Source organism: Psittacula echo (genome assembly GCF_963264785.1).
Source record: "Psittacula echo genome assembly, chromosome: 11".
NCBI classification, from domain to species: Eukaryota; Metazoa; Chordata; class Aves; order Psittaciformes; family Psittacidae; genus Psittacula; species Psittacula echo.
Genome location: NC_137746.1, coordinates 5,347,242 through 5,363,570, shown reverse-complemented (window position 1 = coordinate 5,363,570; position 16,329 = coordinate 5,347,242). Strand labels below are relative to the sequence as shown.

Here is a 16,329-nt window from a genome sequence, read left to right as displayed (position 1 = left end):
TTCACCTTCCTGGATTTACTCGGATTTCTTATGGATGATCTATAGCAGAAGTGTCCAAATGCAGACTGTGGAATGGGAAGGGGAATTATAAATTATGAAAGACCAATGTAGCAGAGCAGGATGGTGACGGGGGAGAAGAAGACAAACAGAGGGCATCTGGAAAACAAAAAAGAAAACAAAGAGGAAGGTGAGCAGGGCTTTAAAACGAGCAGAAATCAGAGAAACTATTGATGAGCAAGTGACCAAAACATGTCCTGATTGCGTGCAACTGTAATGAAAAACAAACCCCAGATAGAGGAGCTTAAAAATGGGAGAAAAGGTTTTCAGGGAATAAAAAGCAAGAATTGTTGACTGTTTCTTGTTTCCTTCACCCTCCATGAGCTGAGCTTCAATTTACCATGGAAGACAAATGAGGATTTTAGAATACATGAACAGGCTAATTGGGGGCTAACTGAGGAGTTGGTTGATCTCAGAGGACAGACACAACAGAAGCCTACAGCATACGAGTGGCAGGGAGCATTACAGAAGGATGACTTGTGATTTAAGGTGCAATTCCCAAAAGAGCAGTTCTTTGTCAAGCTGTCGAGGGCGTCTGGTACTTTTCCAGAGGTGCAGATGTACTTGAGCAGTGGGAAGCTGAGACTTAAAGCAAGTCCACCCTGGCTCCTTCTGCTTCCCTGCCACACAGACTGTTCCTCCTGTGTTTGCCTGCTGCCTGTGCTGTGATGCTCCAGGCTCTGGGTGGCATCACTACCAGCTTCAGTGCAGCTGAGCAGGGGTGGGTGCCCTGTGCTTCTGTGTTGTCACAGCGCTGAGTGCACAGGTATGGTGCCACCACAACACAACAGGCTCCAGTTGTGCTTTGCTGGTGCTCAGTCTCAGTCACTGGGGTTAAAAAGGCAAAAATTAGCTGGTGTTTTGCAGCGAGCCACATGAAGGAATGGGAAGCTGGGTGTTCCTTCAGGAGCGTGTCCCAGGGATAGAGATCAGCAGGAAAACAGGACATCAGAAGTGCTGGTCCTTGTGAGCCTGCAGAGAAGGTGCTCAGGTGTTTGTCTGTTCCCGCAGTGACAGATGAAGTGCATGCACAAGCAAACAATCTGCATTTGCAATGGTGGCTGGCTGGTCTGAATGCTGCACGCTCAAATTGGAAGAGGAATTCCAGTATGATGTTGCACTGACAAGCTGCAGATGATAGCTGTGAACACGACATGCAGTTCAGTCTGCCTGTCCTGGTCTCTCTGGTCTGGGTTTGCCAGAAAGTCACCTTCCCTCTGTTAGAAAGAGGAGGTAAAACATTAAAACCGGCTTTATTAGGACCATATCACTGCTGAGAGATTGAGGAACCCTAAAGCTGGTCCTATTGAAGCTTCATAAGGGACTCTTTAAGAACTGTGTGTGCAGCTGTATTTCCCTGACCCCATTTGAATCGGATCATGAAAAAAACAAAACAAGATCACAATCCAGCAACTATGCATTTGGTGGATGTCCTAAAGGGAGTGACAGAAAACACAGGGAGAGGCGGGTTTCATGGCAGGCAGTGTTTTTATGCTTCAGTAACTCACAGCATCTGTTTGAGCTTTGCCTGCCACGATGGGTAAAACAGAATCAGAAGATGTCATGTAATTAGGTTTCTATAAAGCACATGATAGCAAAGATTAATGAGCAAGGCAAAAATTCCCAGAAATTAAGGTGTTGTCAGACATCCCGAACTGCCACAGATGGAGAAGTCTTCTGGAGACCTGCAAAGGCAAAACTGATGTTTGTGTCAGTGTGAATTTTCCTTGTCCTAGAGGTGGGAATTGGAGCATGGCTGCATGATGCTGCCGTGGTACTGGGTGTTGGGATCTCTAGTCCCAGTGAATGTGGAAGCTCAGGTAGAGCTAACATAAGAAGTAAAATACCAGATTGAAAAGTGGAACAGTGTTTGTTAAAGGTTGGCATATTGCGCATTGCTGAGAAGGGGGCAGAGCAGAGGGATCATGTGTGACGTGCAGTCCTGTAAGCAGTTTGCACCTGCACTGTATAAAGAGCTGTCCTCTTCAGGTCTCGATGTACTCTCCATGTATTAATGCATCATTGGGGCTGTCACAGATGGTGACCTTTGAGTCAGCAAACAACTCGGACTTTGCTGCCTAGGAGTAGTAAGGATCACTTGCCTGTGTTAACTGAAAGCAAAAATGGAGGGCACTTAAAACCCCCAGGCTGCAGCACCCAGCAGGATTGTGCACATGCTTTTCCCTTTGGTAGTTTTGCTGCCTGGCTCACAGCTGCCTTCTGCATCTCCCAGCACCACAGGGATTATCTGTGTCAGGGGCAGGAGCCCAAGCCAGGCTGCCTGGCTCCAGATTTTACGCCAAAGCCAGAAGCACAAGTTTCCCTTCCATGGACAACTTGGGCACTTTTTATTCCTCCTCTGGGAGAGGTCTGCAGGGTTAGGAGAAAATCACTAAAATATCAATGATGTTTTAGCTGGCTTTAGAAAAAAGAGTGATTTTGAGGGATTTTTGGGTGAACTGTTACAGTGCTGCTGTCTTTTTGAATCATTCTGCATGAGCAGCACAAGAGAAGAGCACAGCCTTGCCTCTCAGTGGTTAATTTTCACAAATGTGAATTTTTCCTAGCGGGAACAAGAAGAAGGTTTCAATGCAGGCTATTGTTAGCCCCTGCAAATGCCAAGTGTCTGCTCTGGGGAGATGGAGAACAAAGTTGGCACCAATAATTAGTGGCTGATGCACCGATTTGGCAAAAGTTGCTGAAAATGAACATCTGATGGAGAGGTCTTGGGATGATTTAGTTAAACACAGTGCAGTTTGAGATGACTTTTGGGTTGTTATTGTGCAAAGTGCAGGCCTGATCAGAAGGAAAATGTAAAGGAGTTTGGTGTCTTACTTAGTTCTTCGAGTTTTTCTCTTGAGCTTTCCTAGTGCATTGTTAGCAGTACAATGATACAACCGAGTTACTGATGTTAACTAAGGAAAGCTGAGATGCCAAAACATGAAAAACGTCTCCTTTACTAGAGGTACAACTTTGTTCACTTCCTTTTTGGTAAGACACAGGTATTAATTTGATATGGATGTAACTGTCACTTAGGAGCAAATCCAACATGGGAATAGCACAGCATGGGCCAGTTCATCATCCAAGAGACCAAGAGCAGTGCTGGAGGAGGAGTCCAGTGGTGTGTGGTCAGGCTGTGTGTGGAGGCATCCCTGCCTGTCTCTCAGAAGAGTCTTCTGGGAAAGGACACTGGTGGGATATGAATAAAAGTCTTGTAGCCACAGCTGTAAACGTATTGAGCTGTGCTACTGGTCTTGGGATGATTCCAGCACCAGCTGGAGCTGATGCAGCTTGCTCTCTGCTGAAAAGGACATTGGGTTGGTGCCTCAGAAGTACTAGTGCCCACTGGGCATGCTGTCTTGAGGGGCAGCACTCGAGGGGTGAAGGTAACTGTGGATTTGGGGAATTTTTATGCTCCAAGCAAAACTTAAAGTGCTTGGTTGGCACCTGCTGGCAGCAAGATGACTCCCAGGGAAACTCCTGATAACTTTCCACAGGGAGTCAGCAGGGCTGTAAGGATTAGCATGACAGTGATGAAGTGAGGAACAGAGAGGGAGCACAAGCAGTTTTCATTGCAGGATGATAGGATCACGTTTCGCCTCTGGCTGATTTACTCACAGCAGGAATAAAGACACTGCACTAGGAGTTAGTTTGACTTTGACACATAAGAGAAAGAAATGAAAGCACAGAAGCTCTTGATACCTTGACAGCCAACCATCCACCAGAATAACACCCCCCAGCAGCAGAGCTGCCCATCTGCAGCCGCAGTGCGGGCTCAGCTCTCCTGCTTGCCCAGCACTGCAGCTCTGCAACAGCAGGGCTGATGGCTTTGGCCTTGCTGCTGATTGCTGTAGCTCTTGGTGAGCAGCACAGAGAGGACATGACCTGCAGCCCCTGACAGCCCCATCTTACTTTTCTAGAGAACTTGTAAGATTTATGGTCAAATTTTACAGAAACTGTGATTTGTCTTATAGAATGTCAATGTATGATTGACCCCCAATCCCATAGTGAATCCCCTGGGACTGCTGTGATAGCTTGGTAATTGCTGCTGGGTGCTAGCAAGGATTAACTCTGAGGTTTCCCTGGTGGAGTAAAACATGAGGTAGGGCTGGAGCTCGCTGCTTGGCTGGTTTTGAGTCCTGATAAAGAGCTGTCCCCATTGCTGCAAGGCCAGACCCCTTCCCTCTCCACAGTAAACCTGAGAGTGACAGCTGGGCTCTGCATGAAAAGAGAATTTTTCTGCTGAATCATAGATTCTGACCAATTTGCAGCTGCAGGAGCAGAAGCTGCTGGAGCCTCAAGGCTGCTAATGAGAACACGGTGGTTGTGCTTATTAGCTGCCTTGAATGCTGTTCTCCCGGGAGAAGGATGCTGCGGCTCCATGGGGATGTAGGACCACTGCATGTGGCTTTCTGTCTGTCCAGTGTGTGAGCTGAGCTCTGCTAGTGCAATGCAGTAGCCTGCAGCTTTGGGTCTCATGACATGCATGCCTTGAAGCTTGATGAAGAAATGGTAAGGACATTCTGGACGTATTGCCCAGGCAAATGTGTCTTTTGAAGACTGTCCTTTGACTGGAGGCCTCTTCTATGAGGCACAGAGGCAATCATCTCACCACACAAGGCACAGCCTGAAGCACCATGGAGAATGGGTGTGCATCCTTCCTGGCAGCCAGGGGCTGTACAGGTTGGTAGGCTGTGCTTACCGCAGTAGGAATCTATGGGGTCTCTGCTCAGGCTGCACATTGCTTGGCACATGCTGAAGCAGAAGCCTTTGGCAGTGACCTTAAGGCAAGAGCACAGTCATTGTAATAATGAGCCCAGTGATCTGGTGACTCACTCATCCCTTCCCAAGCAGCCAGTTTTGATGTGAAAACTTCAATAAATGAAGATGGAGAATCCACTTCTGTAACATTTCCAAGAGTTGTTTCTTGTTTCTGCTTTGAAGATGATGGCTTCAACTTCCTCCCTTTCCTTCCTATTATGTTTCTGTGAACTAAGCACTGGGAACCTTTAATCAATCTGGAGTGCTCTCACGCCTTTCTTCGCCTCTCTGAGCAAGTCTTCCTGAAATTGTCTGAAATCAAGAGGTTCTCCACGGGGCTTCTCTTGTAATGCAAATGATAATAATGATATTAATGGCAATCATTGTTATTCTGTAGGGTGAAATGTCAAGATTCTATATTTTCATGTTAATTTTTAGTGAGTAAGTGTCTCATTAACTGTATCCCATCCTGTAAGAGAATGTGCCTTTCATATCACAGGGACTGTTACAAATCGTTAGTAATAAAGTTGGCTGCTATTGTGCCTGATGGATTGGTCTTTGACATACAATAATGCAAAGCGACATGGCAAATTGGGACTGAAGTATGAAAAGCTGTTAAAAACATTGTGAACCTAGTTATAAATTAATTACTTTAATATCTAAATTGTGTTCCTGAGTTGTAACGATAAAGAAGATCCATGTCACTACTGTTGAATTGAATGTATGCATCTAGGAAAGTAGCTCATGTTTTGAAGCAGGGGGGATTGGTTTGTTACCACCTGCCTGGATAGAAAAAGGATATGTTGGCAACTGCACTTGCCTTCTGTGCGCAATAAGATCAGGATTTGAAGTATGGTGTCTATCTTCAGTTGTTCTGAAATGGAAGATATCCATGGTAGCACAAAACTCCTGAATGGTATATTTTTTTACAAGTACTTTTAAGCGCTAAGTAATTTACTACAAACAGCTGCATTCTTCTCATCAGGACATCGGTATGATTTGTTTTCCTTTTGACCTTGTATTTATTACACAGTATGGCTTTGTAGAAAGTCTTGCTTTTACTTTGCAAAGTAAAAATCTTTTGGGTCAGATTTCTCTCTCAGTTAGGTTATTTTTAATTGACATCAAGTGAAACTAATGCTGTTATATAATACACAGAACATAACAAACTCTGCTACTTCACATACATATCAGCTTAGCTGAGGCCTGAGCTGAGACCTGAGCCTGAACCTCTCTTGGTTGACAACCCGTTTGTCTGTTTGGTTTCAGCTGCTAACCTCACTAATCTGGGCGGTCTTGACAGCGCATTGAGCTTTATTGAAGACCGGGTGCATAGATCGAGGCAGCGCTACCGAAGGCACGCGACGGAGGATGATTACAACATTGAAGTCCTTTTGGGGGTTGATGACTCAGTTGTTCAATTCCATGGGAAAGAACATGTCCAGAAGTACCTGCTGACCCTGATGAATATTGTGAGTATAACCCCACTAACTGCACTGTGGGAAGGAAGGTGAATGTAGGTTGGTTTAGCCATTTGAATAAGACATAATGAGTTTTTCGTATGGCAGGAGATAAATCTAGCAGGAAAATTCAGAAAATGCCACTTTCAGAAAAAAAACAAAAGGAGAGAAAGAAAAGAAGAAAAAGGGGCCAAGAAAGAAGCTGACTATGGGACTCTTAAAATATTTGAAGTCCTGCTTATGTACTTTGGTGGATGGGGCACAGGGTCAGGGGCTCAGGTTCTTGGAAGTCATTACATTTTAGTTGCATATTCCCTTAACCTAAGCTCCCTGCTGAAAAACATGGTTTGGAGAACTTTCTTCAAATGAGGTTCTATTAGAAACTTTGATTGGTTTATACATTTTTAAAACTACTCAGTTAAATCCTTTTGATTCCTCAACAACCACCTTAAGTCCCAGGCCACCAACCTACTCCTTGTTGTTCACCCTGCAGTAAAATGTTACACAGTTTAACACTGAACTTTCTGAAATTGATTTAATATTTACTCCATGACTGACATCTTTAGGTTTCCTTAGTTAAATATTTACCCTTCAGAACCATAGTCTGTACAGCAGAGTATATAGCGTAGAAGCGATGAAAGGAGACACTAGAGAATATTAGATTTGAAAGAACTACTTTTCCTTTCTAAATACCAGTGCAGCAGGCACAGCAGCCCTCTAGTACCTTGGTCAATAAGCAAGGAGTCTATTTTCTGAGAAAAGAATCAAGTTTTGAAAAATCATTTCTATTACAGATCAAAACCAAAGCATGTTTTATTCTGGCCAAAAAAATGGAAGTGAGTGGTAGCCCCCTTCACAGACAACTCATCTGGAATGACTTTCTTCCTTCTCATTCCCATCTGCAACAGGAGTCTTTTCGCAATGAAACACACTTCTCTAAAAACTTTACGTTCAGTGAATGGGTGCTCTTAGTGAAATACTGTTGAGTAAAAAATCATAGGTCTGCTCTGTTTTTGCCAAACAGAGTATGACTGCTGAAGTGATGTCAAGAGGATGAGTGCCTGTAGGTGACTAACTTGGCATTACAAACCATAGAGGCAGATATATGGACAGAAATCCAGGCTGGGAGGTATATTTGTCTGGGATGTATTTTTTCCAAGATATATTTTTTTAATTATGGAGCTTGTTTCCTTCTTTCTTTCTTTATTGCATTCTGTTAAAAATATGTAGAATGTCACCATTTTTCACTGTAAATAAGAGGTGGAATACAATTTAAGACAAACCCTTGTGTGATGTAAATTCAGTTGCACTGACTTTTTATAACAGTAATGTCAATAGTTAAAAACCTGCACTAATGTTAGAGTTATAAGGTACTTAGTGTCTGCTCTGACAGCTGTAAATACATATATTCTAACAGAAATGACATAGTGAATTTCATTTATGTGTGTGGTTTGTTTCCTCTGAGGCTTAAAACAAAGTCTACAGTGAAACAGATGGTTTTATGCATCTCTAAATTAACAAGCCAAACAGGCCAAACTAGGAATGTGACTGAAATGGATTATACAGGAGTCTTTACTTATCATGTCACTTAAATCTATTTTTAGGAATTAAAATATACAGTAATGGTTAAAGAAGCCCTAAATGTTCCAGTTCTGGAATATACTTTTCCCTAATTTTAGCAAACCATCCAACACACAAATTGTAAGGAATAACAGCTCTTCAGCATGCTGTCTGTGCAAGTGGTTTAGAAAGTGCAGCCTGTGTAACCATCCCCATAGGGCTGTAGCAGCTCTTGGCATAGGCAGTAGTTGTTCTGTTGGGAGAAACATGTCTTTTGGGGACTGAGGATGTGTCACTTGCCCTGTGTTCAAATATGAGGAGCAGTTTGAAATCTACAAGCCTCTTGAGGAGGCTCTGTATAGACTTTGGCAGTTGTCAATGTTGTCTTGTTCCTTCCTTCTTCAAAACTCAGCTGGTTTCTAGAGTCTATATTTAGCAGAGTGATGGGTGATGGTAACCAGTTCTGTTTCCATCTGTCCAAGTGTTGCTCCAGAATAGAGAGGCAAGAAGAGTTTGTTATTGCAGATCCCAGGTGATGCTGGAGACCTGCATCATGTTGAGGGACATCACAATGCAGAGCTTGTCCTTCACCTTGGCAGTGTAATTCCAGCTGGCAGCTCCTCTAGCTCTTGCCCTCATTGCTAGCTGAATGCAAGGCATGCTTCTGTTTGGACCATTCCTGTGGTCTCCTTCTCTGAAGCTTACACAGTGACTCTCCCTTTGTTCTCTCTTTTATCTCCTTGAGTAGTTGGTTTTGTTTTTTCTCTCTGTAGAAAATGGGCCAAATATAAAAAGCCTGGGGATTCTCTGGCTGTTAGGAGTCACATGTATTCAGTATGTTTCTAATGAGATGCATAACTCCAAGGGTACCTGAAAAAGAAGAGACAGGTACAAAAAGTTCCAGCTGGCTTTTTAAATCTGGTGCAAGATCCTACCATAACCATCAGATTGTGTGTTACCCGGCTGGGTTTCTGGATGTAATCAATTAGCTGCGTGTGGTAACAAGGTAGTAAGCATAAAATCAAAGAATGCATTGAAAGTAAATAAAATATTAGTGGAAGCATTTACTGGAGATAAAGGGGTGATCAAAGAGTTGAATTTCTGTCGTTTCAAAAGTGAAATAAATCCCCGGTGAATCCTCCCTTATGCCCAAGCACCTGGATACATGACATCACTTTCCCAGAAGCAACTCCCAGCATGGCTTCTTCTCCCCAGTTTGCTTGATTTCATTGCATGTGATGGCGTGAGCATTTGTCCTTGATTAACTTTTCCCAGGGATCTTGGGTGGAACCCTACCACCAACCCAATCAAAACAGTATTTTTTTGTCAAGCCCAGTGCAATGACTTACTCAGTAAATCTGTTTTGTGCTGCTCAAGTGATGTGTTACAGTCCACACCTAAAAGCCATAAAGTGAGGAAACACAGGGGCCGGGTGTCCTGGCTATCTCAGATAGCTGTGCTAATATTTATCCCAAAGTTTGGAAATGAAGTCACTCCCAAACGAATGGTGATTGACTCCAGAGGAGTTTTAACACTTTGGGCTGCAGCCACGTATTGCCTGACTGTTCGTCAGCCGCTTCACCACAGTGAGCTCGGCCTCTTGCCACCCCCTTTTCATCCTCCAGTCATTTCCTCATACAAAACCTTTGGTTTCTCTTGACATCCTCTTTTTTCTCTGCTCAGCACCATCAGGACATTCAGTCCATCTTTGGAAAATACGCCATTGTTTTCACATTAGAGACCCTCGGCTGCCTCTTTCTTGCACCAGTTTCTTTCGTACGTCATGCTGTGTTTTTTCCTGGAAAGGATATTAGCTTGCACAGTCCTCTGCATTTCCAAGCGTGAGCCCACACATTGCACAAATTAACTTTGTATTTATAGCATGCAGGAGCATTGCAACAGAGGAGAGAGATTTGAGCGGTATCTTGCAGCTCTGTAGTTCACTCAGGAACATGGAAGGTGATCCAGTTTCAGCAAGAAGACAGCTAAAAACCCCAGGGAATTTGTTTGCTCGTGCAGGTGTTTGGGAAATACTAGAAAAGGCTGGAAATGGTGTTGGAGAATTATCTTGTTGCTTAGGAAATGAAAGTATTTCACTGCAGGATGTTTTGAGAGGAGGAGCAGGGTGCTGAATGGATGTTACTGAGCTAAATGGCTTGGATGGGTGTACTGTTCTCTGCGTGGATGGCTGAGCCCAAAGAGTGGTGATGAATGGAGTTAAATCCAGTTAGTGGCTGGTCATAAGTGTTGCTCCCCATGGCTCAGTACTGGGGCCAGCTCTGTTCAGTATCTTCATCAGTGACCTGGATGAGGGGATCAAGCACACCTCCAGTAACTTTAGGTGACACCAAGCAGGGTAGGAGTGTTGACCTGCTTGAGGGCAGGAAGGCTCTACAGAGGGATCTGGAAAGGCTGCATCGATAGGCTGAGGCCAATTGTATGAGGTTCAGCAGTTTTCAGGGCAAAAGTCTTGAAATTTCCTTTCCATTCCTTTACTGTTAAAGATGTGATACTGCAATATTTAGAGGTTAACGTCTGTTACATCAGATATATATGGCCAGACTACTTGGAATGTTAAAACTCATCTCTTCAAAGTAATTAGGTGCCTAACTGCTATTATTTCAAAGGAACATAGACCCTAAATAGGATTTATGCCTCAATCTGGGCTAGATTTATCTGAGTATTTAGTCATTTACCTGCCTTTGAAATCAGTAAGAATCAGTTTAAAAAACTAGCCCATGGGATTATGTCTCTCCCAGACTTTAAGTGAAACTTCATCTGCAGAACAAATACATTAACCAACTTTTCATTTGAATAACTGAAATCAATGGGAGTTATGCAGCTGAGGGCTTTGGAAAGTCCCCAGAGTCTTTCACCTGCATATTTCAGTGCTACATGTCTTTGAAATTGCAGTCCTGAGGCACTGTTGAATATGTTATCTGTCCTCTTTAATAGGATGTACATGATACTACTATTATAGATGAGATTTCTGCTTTCCTATCTCTGGCTGATGAAGGATAAAGATTTGCAGGTACAGAACAGCAAGTCCCTATTGAGAAGAAAGGGCAGAAATGCCATCAGTTTCTAACTGGCAGTTGGATGGAAACCTGAAAGCATGTCTAATTCAAGCTGTTAAGAAGAATGATTGAATACTTTGAAATAATGATGCACCCTATATTCAGAATCATGTTTTTTAAACTAAAAAAGGATTTTTTTAGATGGGAAGGATATTTCAGTAATGGAAAGTTGACTGGAATTCTAGAAATTAAATAATTCATAAACACCAGTACTCATTAGCTCAAATCAGTTTATTTCAATATGTACTTTTTGTATCTGAACTAACTCTAAGAGGTTCCGCAGATAACAAATGCAAGTCCAGCTCTATTTGTCTGAGGAACTTCAGTTGTCAACAGTTAAATTACAGCTTGTTTGAAAAATTAAATATATGCTTGTGAGTTATCTCCACATTTAGACTGCTCATTATAAACCAGTGGCTGTGACTAGTGAAGATGGTTTCTGAAGATGCCTCAGATGATTTTTGTTCATTATCTTGATTATCACATGAGAGTGGAATTCTGCTTGCAAAGGGGCACTCAGGAGGTCCTGCAGGAAATACCCTCTCTGATCTCTTACAGCTTTTGCTCATTTTTACAGGGGTAATATTTCCAGTGCTAATTGGGTGAGCATTGCTCATTATTATTAACTGGAATGTACCTTGCTGCCCTGTTGGACGTGACCCAAAGCATCACACAGGGTTTGATACCATCCTTGAGGTAGAGGATAGATACTGTTAAGAGACAGATTTTTCCTTTACTCCAAATGCTGACATGAACTTTAGCCATAAAGGTTGCACTGACTGACTTCTGAGTTGTGACAGTGCGGTTTGTGTGATGGAGTGTGGATAATTAGTATCAGCTTTCACATTTTGGGTGCTTTTCTTCACCAAACCACTTTAGATTTGAAGAGGTCACCATATTTATTGCATTGACCACACGCCTATCCCTTGTAGTAATGTAATAAAAGAATCTGTTTAATTAATTTATGATACTATTGTTGATTTTATTAATGTGTTCTTGAGATTGTAATTTAGAAAAGTCCTGAGCCTTTTGGTGCAAAGGTAATTTACAGTGAAAAACTGTGAACTTCTCAGAGCAGCGGTTTGTAGGCAAGAATGAGGAGTTCCAAGAACCTGAGGGAGGAACTAAGAAAACTAAATTAGTCATGAAGTCAGAAAACAGACTATGACCTTTCTAAAGCCAATGTTACAGTTAGAGATGAGATAGAGACCTGTAACATGAAGCTACCTAATGCCTTGCCAACACATCTGCTCTGGGGAATGTTTTTCATTCTGATCAGAAGCAGCTAACTTGGACTTGGTAACATCTACTGACTCTCACACTAGGGAAGGTAAATCAGGACTCAGACTCGGGTTTGCATTCAAAATGCTAGATACTTATCTCTGTTTTGCAATGTACATTGCCAATCTCTTCTAAAACTGCCTGTTGCCTGTGGTTTTGAGCAGAATGATAGATGTTTTCCAAATCTGAGATCACAGTTTGACCTTTAAGTTTCATGTGTGTTGTGTGCTTTCATTATTCTTTTCTCCTTGTGATGCTCAACAAAGATTTCAGGGAAAAAAAGGAGTTCCCCTCTAAGGAAATGGGGAAATGTCTTGTAAGGACTAGAGAGGAAGATTGGGAGCCATGAGTTTTGCATGGTAACCTTCTATGTGACTATAGTGTACCCACTATAGTGAGGAATCAATGTAACGTTATTCCTGTGGGATTAAGATGAAGCTTTGGGAGTGTTAGAAATGTTAGTTTGGGATCTTCAAAAGCATAAAGGAGGTGATGAAAATGGAAGAGGGTAGTGGTGTTTGAAGTGGGAACAGAGGAACATAAAGTAAGAAGGAAACACTCTTTGGAGGGTCAGATTACAAAAATTTGTGCTCAGTATCCACCATGACGTTTCTGGTTCCTATTCTGTAATTCAAACCAGCCGTTTCTTACAGAAATAGACAGTCACTGGATGCCCACCAGGCACCCAGGCTTTGCTGCAGATAATTGTGATCTGCAGAATGAGCCGCATCCTGGGCTGGGTGCAAGCAGTGGCTTGCCAGGAGCACTGCCATCTCGTAGGGAAGGTGTTGATGCTCTCCAGTTCCTCTGCTATTGTTCTGGCAGTGATCCACATATGGTCCCTGCTCTGCCCAGGAGCACGTAGCTATTGGTTGCTTCTGCAACAGTAGTTTAATCAAGGAGGTTAGTGATCAAAGAGCTGTCTAATTGGGTTGGATGGATCAGAGACTTGTGGTGGCTGAAGAGCAAGATGCAGAAAGTGCATCTTGTATCATGCCCTCTGCAGATGGTTAGGTATGCCCTCTGAGGGCCACTGGAACTGGGTGAGATGCATTTGAGGTTGACGGTAGCCAGAAGTTGAAAGTCTTCAATGTCCATCAGGGGTGTGCTCAGGGTGCTTGAGGAAGTAGTGCCTGCCCAACCATGCAGTACAGTGCATCGAGCCGTAGAGGGTCCTGAGGGATAAGCTCAGCCACAATGATTTATGGTTCAGTGGGATGGAGCTGTCCTGTGATGAATTGGGCTGGCTTTTGCATAGCAGATACTGACAGACTTTGCAAGGCTGGGAACTCCTTCAAGCTGCATGAATGAGTTTGTTGATGACTTGCCAAAATATGCAGATTATTCTCCAATTGTGCATTGGTTTAATTAGAGATTCAGGGAACCACCTGACTTTACCCCCAAATCCTGCCATCTCTGTCAGCAGGTAACTTGCTCTGCACCAGGATGGCAAACCTGCAGGCTGTTTATTACTATTTGTGTTACAGCAGTTCTGAAAATTCCCTGTTATGATTGAGCCCCACTTTGCTCAATAATAGAAACTTTGCACTGCTTCTTTTACAGTGCACGATGTGTCTCACAGATGCTTAGCTTGTCTTTAGTTGGGGTGTTTTGATGCATGTTGCATGCTTACTGTGCTGACTTCAAACTCACTCAGGGCAGAAGAATTATAAAATAACAGAAGAAAAAATAGTCTTTGTTTTTCTTATGTAGCACCAATCTGTGCCTGATTTCTAAACAGGAACTTTAAATAGAAATGCATGTTTTGCTTTGATTGAAATGTCCCAGGAAAATAAAACAAAGTTATCCCAAAATAGTTTGTGAGCTACAATAGCTGGATGAAAGTCTCTAGAGTATTCCACCATGCTTTGAATTCCTTGAGATTTACCCAAGCCTTTTTCATCACCCTCTATAAATGCCGAATCACTGCAGGACATCTAACAAGATGTAATGCATTCATTGCCTTCAGTTTAAGAGCTGGGATTTTGGGATGGTCTCTGTGTACTTCCTTTTCCCATGCAGCAACATAATGTTATACTTATTGATCAGCAACAGCAGGAGATGTTGATATGAACCAGGGTGTCCTATTGAAGTACATGGAGGCACTGTGCTGTAAAAGTACTATGCAATCATTTTCACACGTTTGTGTAATTACTACACAGATATCTGCACATATATATCCTTTGTCTGATTATTTCTGCTTTGAAACAAGCAAGCAGTTGACTTGAATGAGAACCTGGATCTTTCCAATTCCACAGGTTGGCTGGGCATTTTGTGCCCTATACAATGAACTGCATTAGCTGAACTTTACTTGCCTGTGGAAATTTGGAGAACGTGAGCTAGGGATTGTGGAGGCCCTTTTGGTGTGTGCACTTTTCACACCAAATGTGTGCAACATTCAGTCACTTGGATCTCGTATCTTTAATAACTTCCTGAAACAAATAGGTGCAATTTAGGCCATGCTGAAAAAAAGAAAGCATCTCTTTCGGTGTATTATCTGCGTGCAGTGAGACACTAGCAATAAAGCAATAGTTTAGCTTAGAGAAGGGTGTGGAGGGTTCAATTCAGCTGCTGTGTGAAGAGGGCTTGGACTCATCCGTATTAATGAAACCAAGACCCAGAGCTTTGAATTGCCCCACTGTCTTGTGGAAAATCCAGTATCCCAAGAGAACCAAGCAGCTCTTTACAGTGCTTGTGCTCTCGTGTTCATTCACAGTTTGTTTGTTAGATGTCATTTGCATGAACAGTCAAACAGTGTTTTAGTTTTGTTCCATCAACGTTCTCAAGCCAAGTTTCAGTTTGGCACGCAGCAGCGATACAGTTGTTCTGTTACTCAACTATTGTTAAAAGAGGCTTAGGTTAAACTCTGGAAGTTAATGAGAAAACAGTGTGCAGCAATTTGGATTATGCTTTATGAACTAATTAAATACTTATTTACATGCTATGTTTACTGTCCTCTATACACAGAGGGTTTTGTTTAGTACTTACATCATGTATAGGTAATTTACATCTTATTTCAGCCTCATATCCTTGATGCATGTGCTCTCTGCCCACTACACAAAGAGTGAGGCAAATTAATATCCTCGCCTCCCTTGACAACACGCAAGGGTCTTTTTCCAGGGTGAAAGAATTTCTGTCAGGTAGAACACATGTTAATGTCTTACCTCTTTGTGATCTGCGTTCAGTAATGGTCCTCAAAGTAAAAGTAGAACATTTTTATGAATAGAGGAATTACAGTCTTCTAAAGTCTTATTTAGACATGTAAATAAATGATCTGATTTCCAGAGGTGGTGTTTACAAAGCACATCCAAGCAGATTAGCTGCTTCTAAACCACAATGAAAATAGCGGCCCCTGAAGCTACCCATGGCCATGGGCTCCTCGCACACCATCTTCCAGCCAAAGAGCTGCTCATCAACCCGTAAGGAGCCTGGATCCCGGGCATCCCACAGCATGTTCCTCAGGCGCCCAGGCAGATGCCCTGCAGGATGGGAGGCTGCTCCTGGAGCCATGGTTCAACCAAGCTGTCTCCTCACCATCAGCTCAGAACTTCTGAAATCTTGTGACTTTCAGAAGGAATAAAATGAAGCTCTTCTACCCAAATGTACTAATAAAAGGAATTAAAATTCACTTTAAAATGTCAACGAGGATTGCTTAGCAAAATCCTACAGTAATGTATTTAGTTGTAATGATTTTTGCAGAGATAAAAGATGGGCCATTAAAACTAGGGCTGATTGAAGAAAGGACATTATTTACTGGGTTTCTAATGAAAGGTTTTCTGAAAGTTACTTATTAGCTTGTAGCAATGAATCTAGTTTGTAGGAATAAATGAAATTGAGGTCCAGCCAGCAAAACAGTCCAGTTTGGTGCCACCTCTACCAAGGGAAGGAAGTTTTAGGAAAGACACTTGCCTTACAGGGATTCTCATCTCCTTCTTCTAATTCGTAAAGCTAAACCTCTGCCATTTGGCTGAGTTTCATGCAGCCTTTCATCACCGAATACCTAAATCAGCCTCTGTAACAGTTAATATTTGCCTAGCTTGCTTGTAGCAGTGTTTCCCAAGTAATCTTGATACATCCACATTTCACTCTCTACTCTAAATATTTACAGTTTTCTTTTCAGTGTTCCTAGGGTG

General features: G+C 42.6%; 1 protein-coding gene across 1 annotated transcript in view; it reads left to right on the top strand.

The window, feature by feature from the left end:
• ADAMTS2 (ADAM metallopeptidase with thrombospondin type 1 motif 2) overlaps positions 1 to 16,329 on the top strand; it is a gene marked incomplete at both ends in the record, with an annotated part of 172,509 nt that overhangs the window by 111,894 nt on the left and 44,286 nt on the right. Inside the window, 1 exon segment of the mRNA XM_080627080.1 lies at positions 6,088 to 6,290. Coding sequence (XP_080483206.1) covers positions 6,088 to 6,290 — 203 coding nt within the window.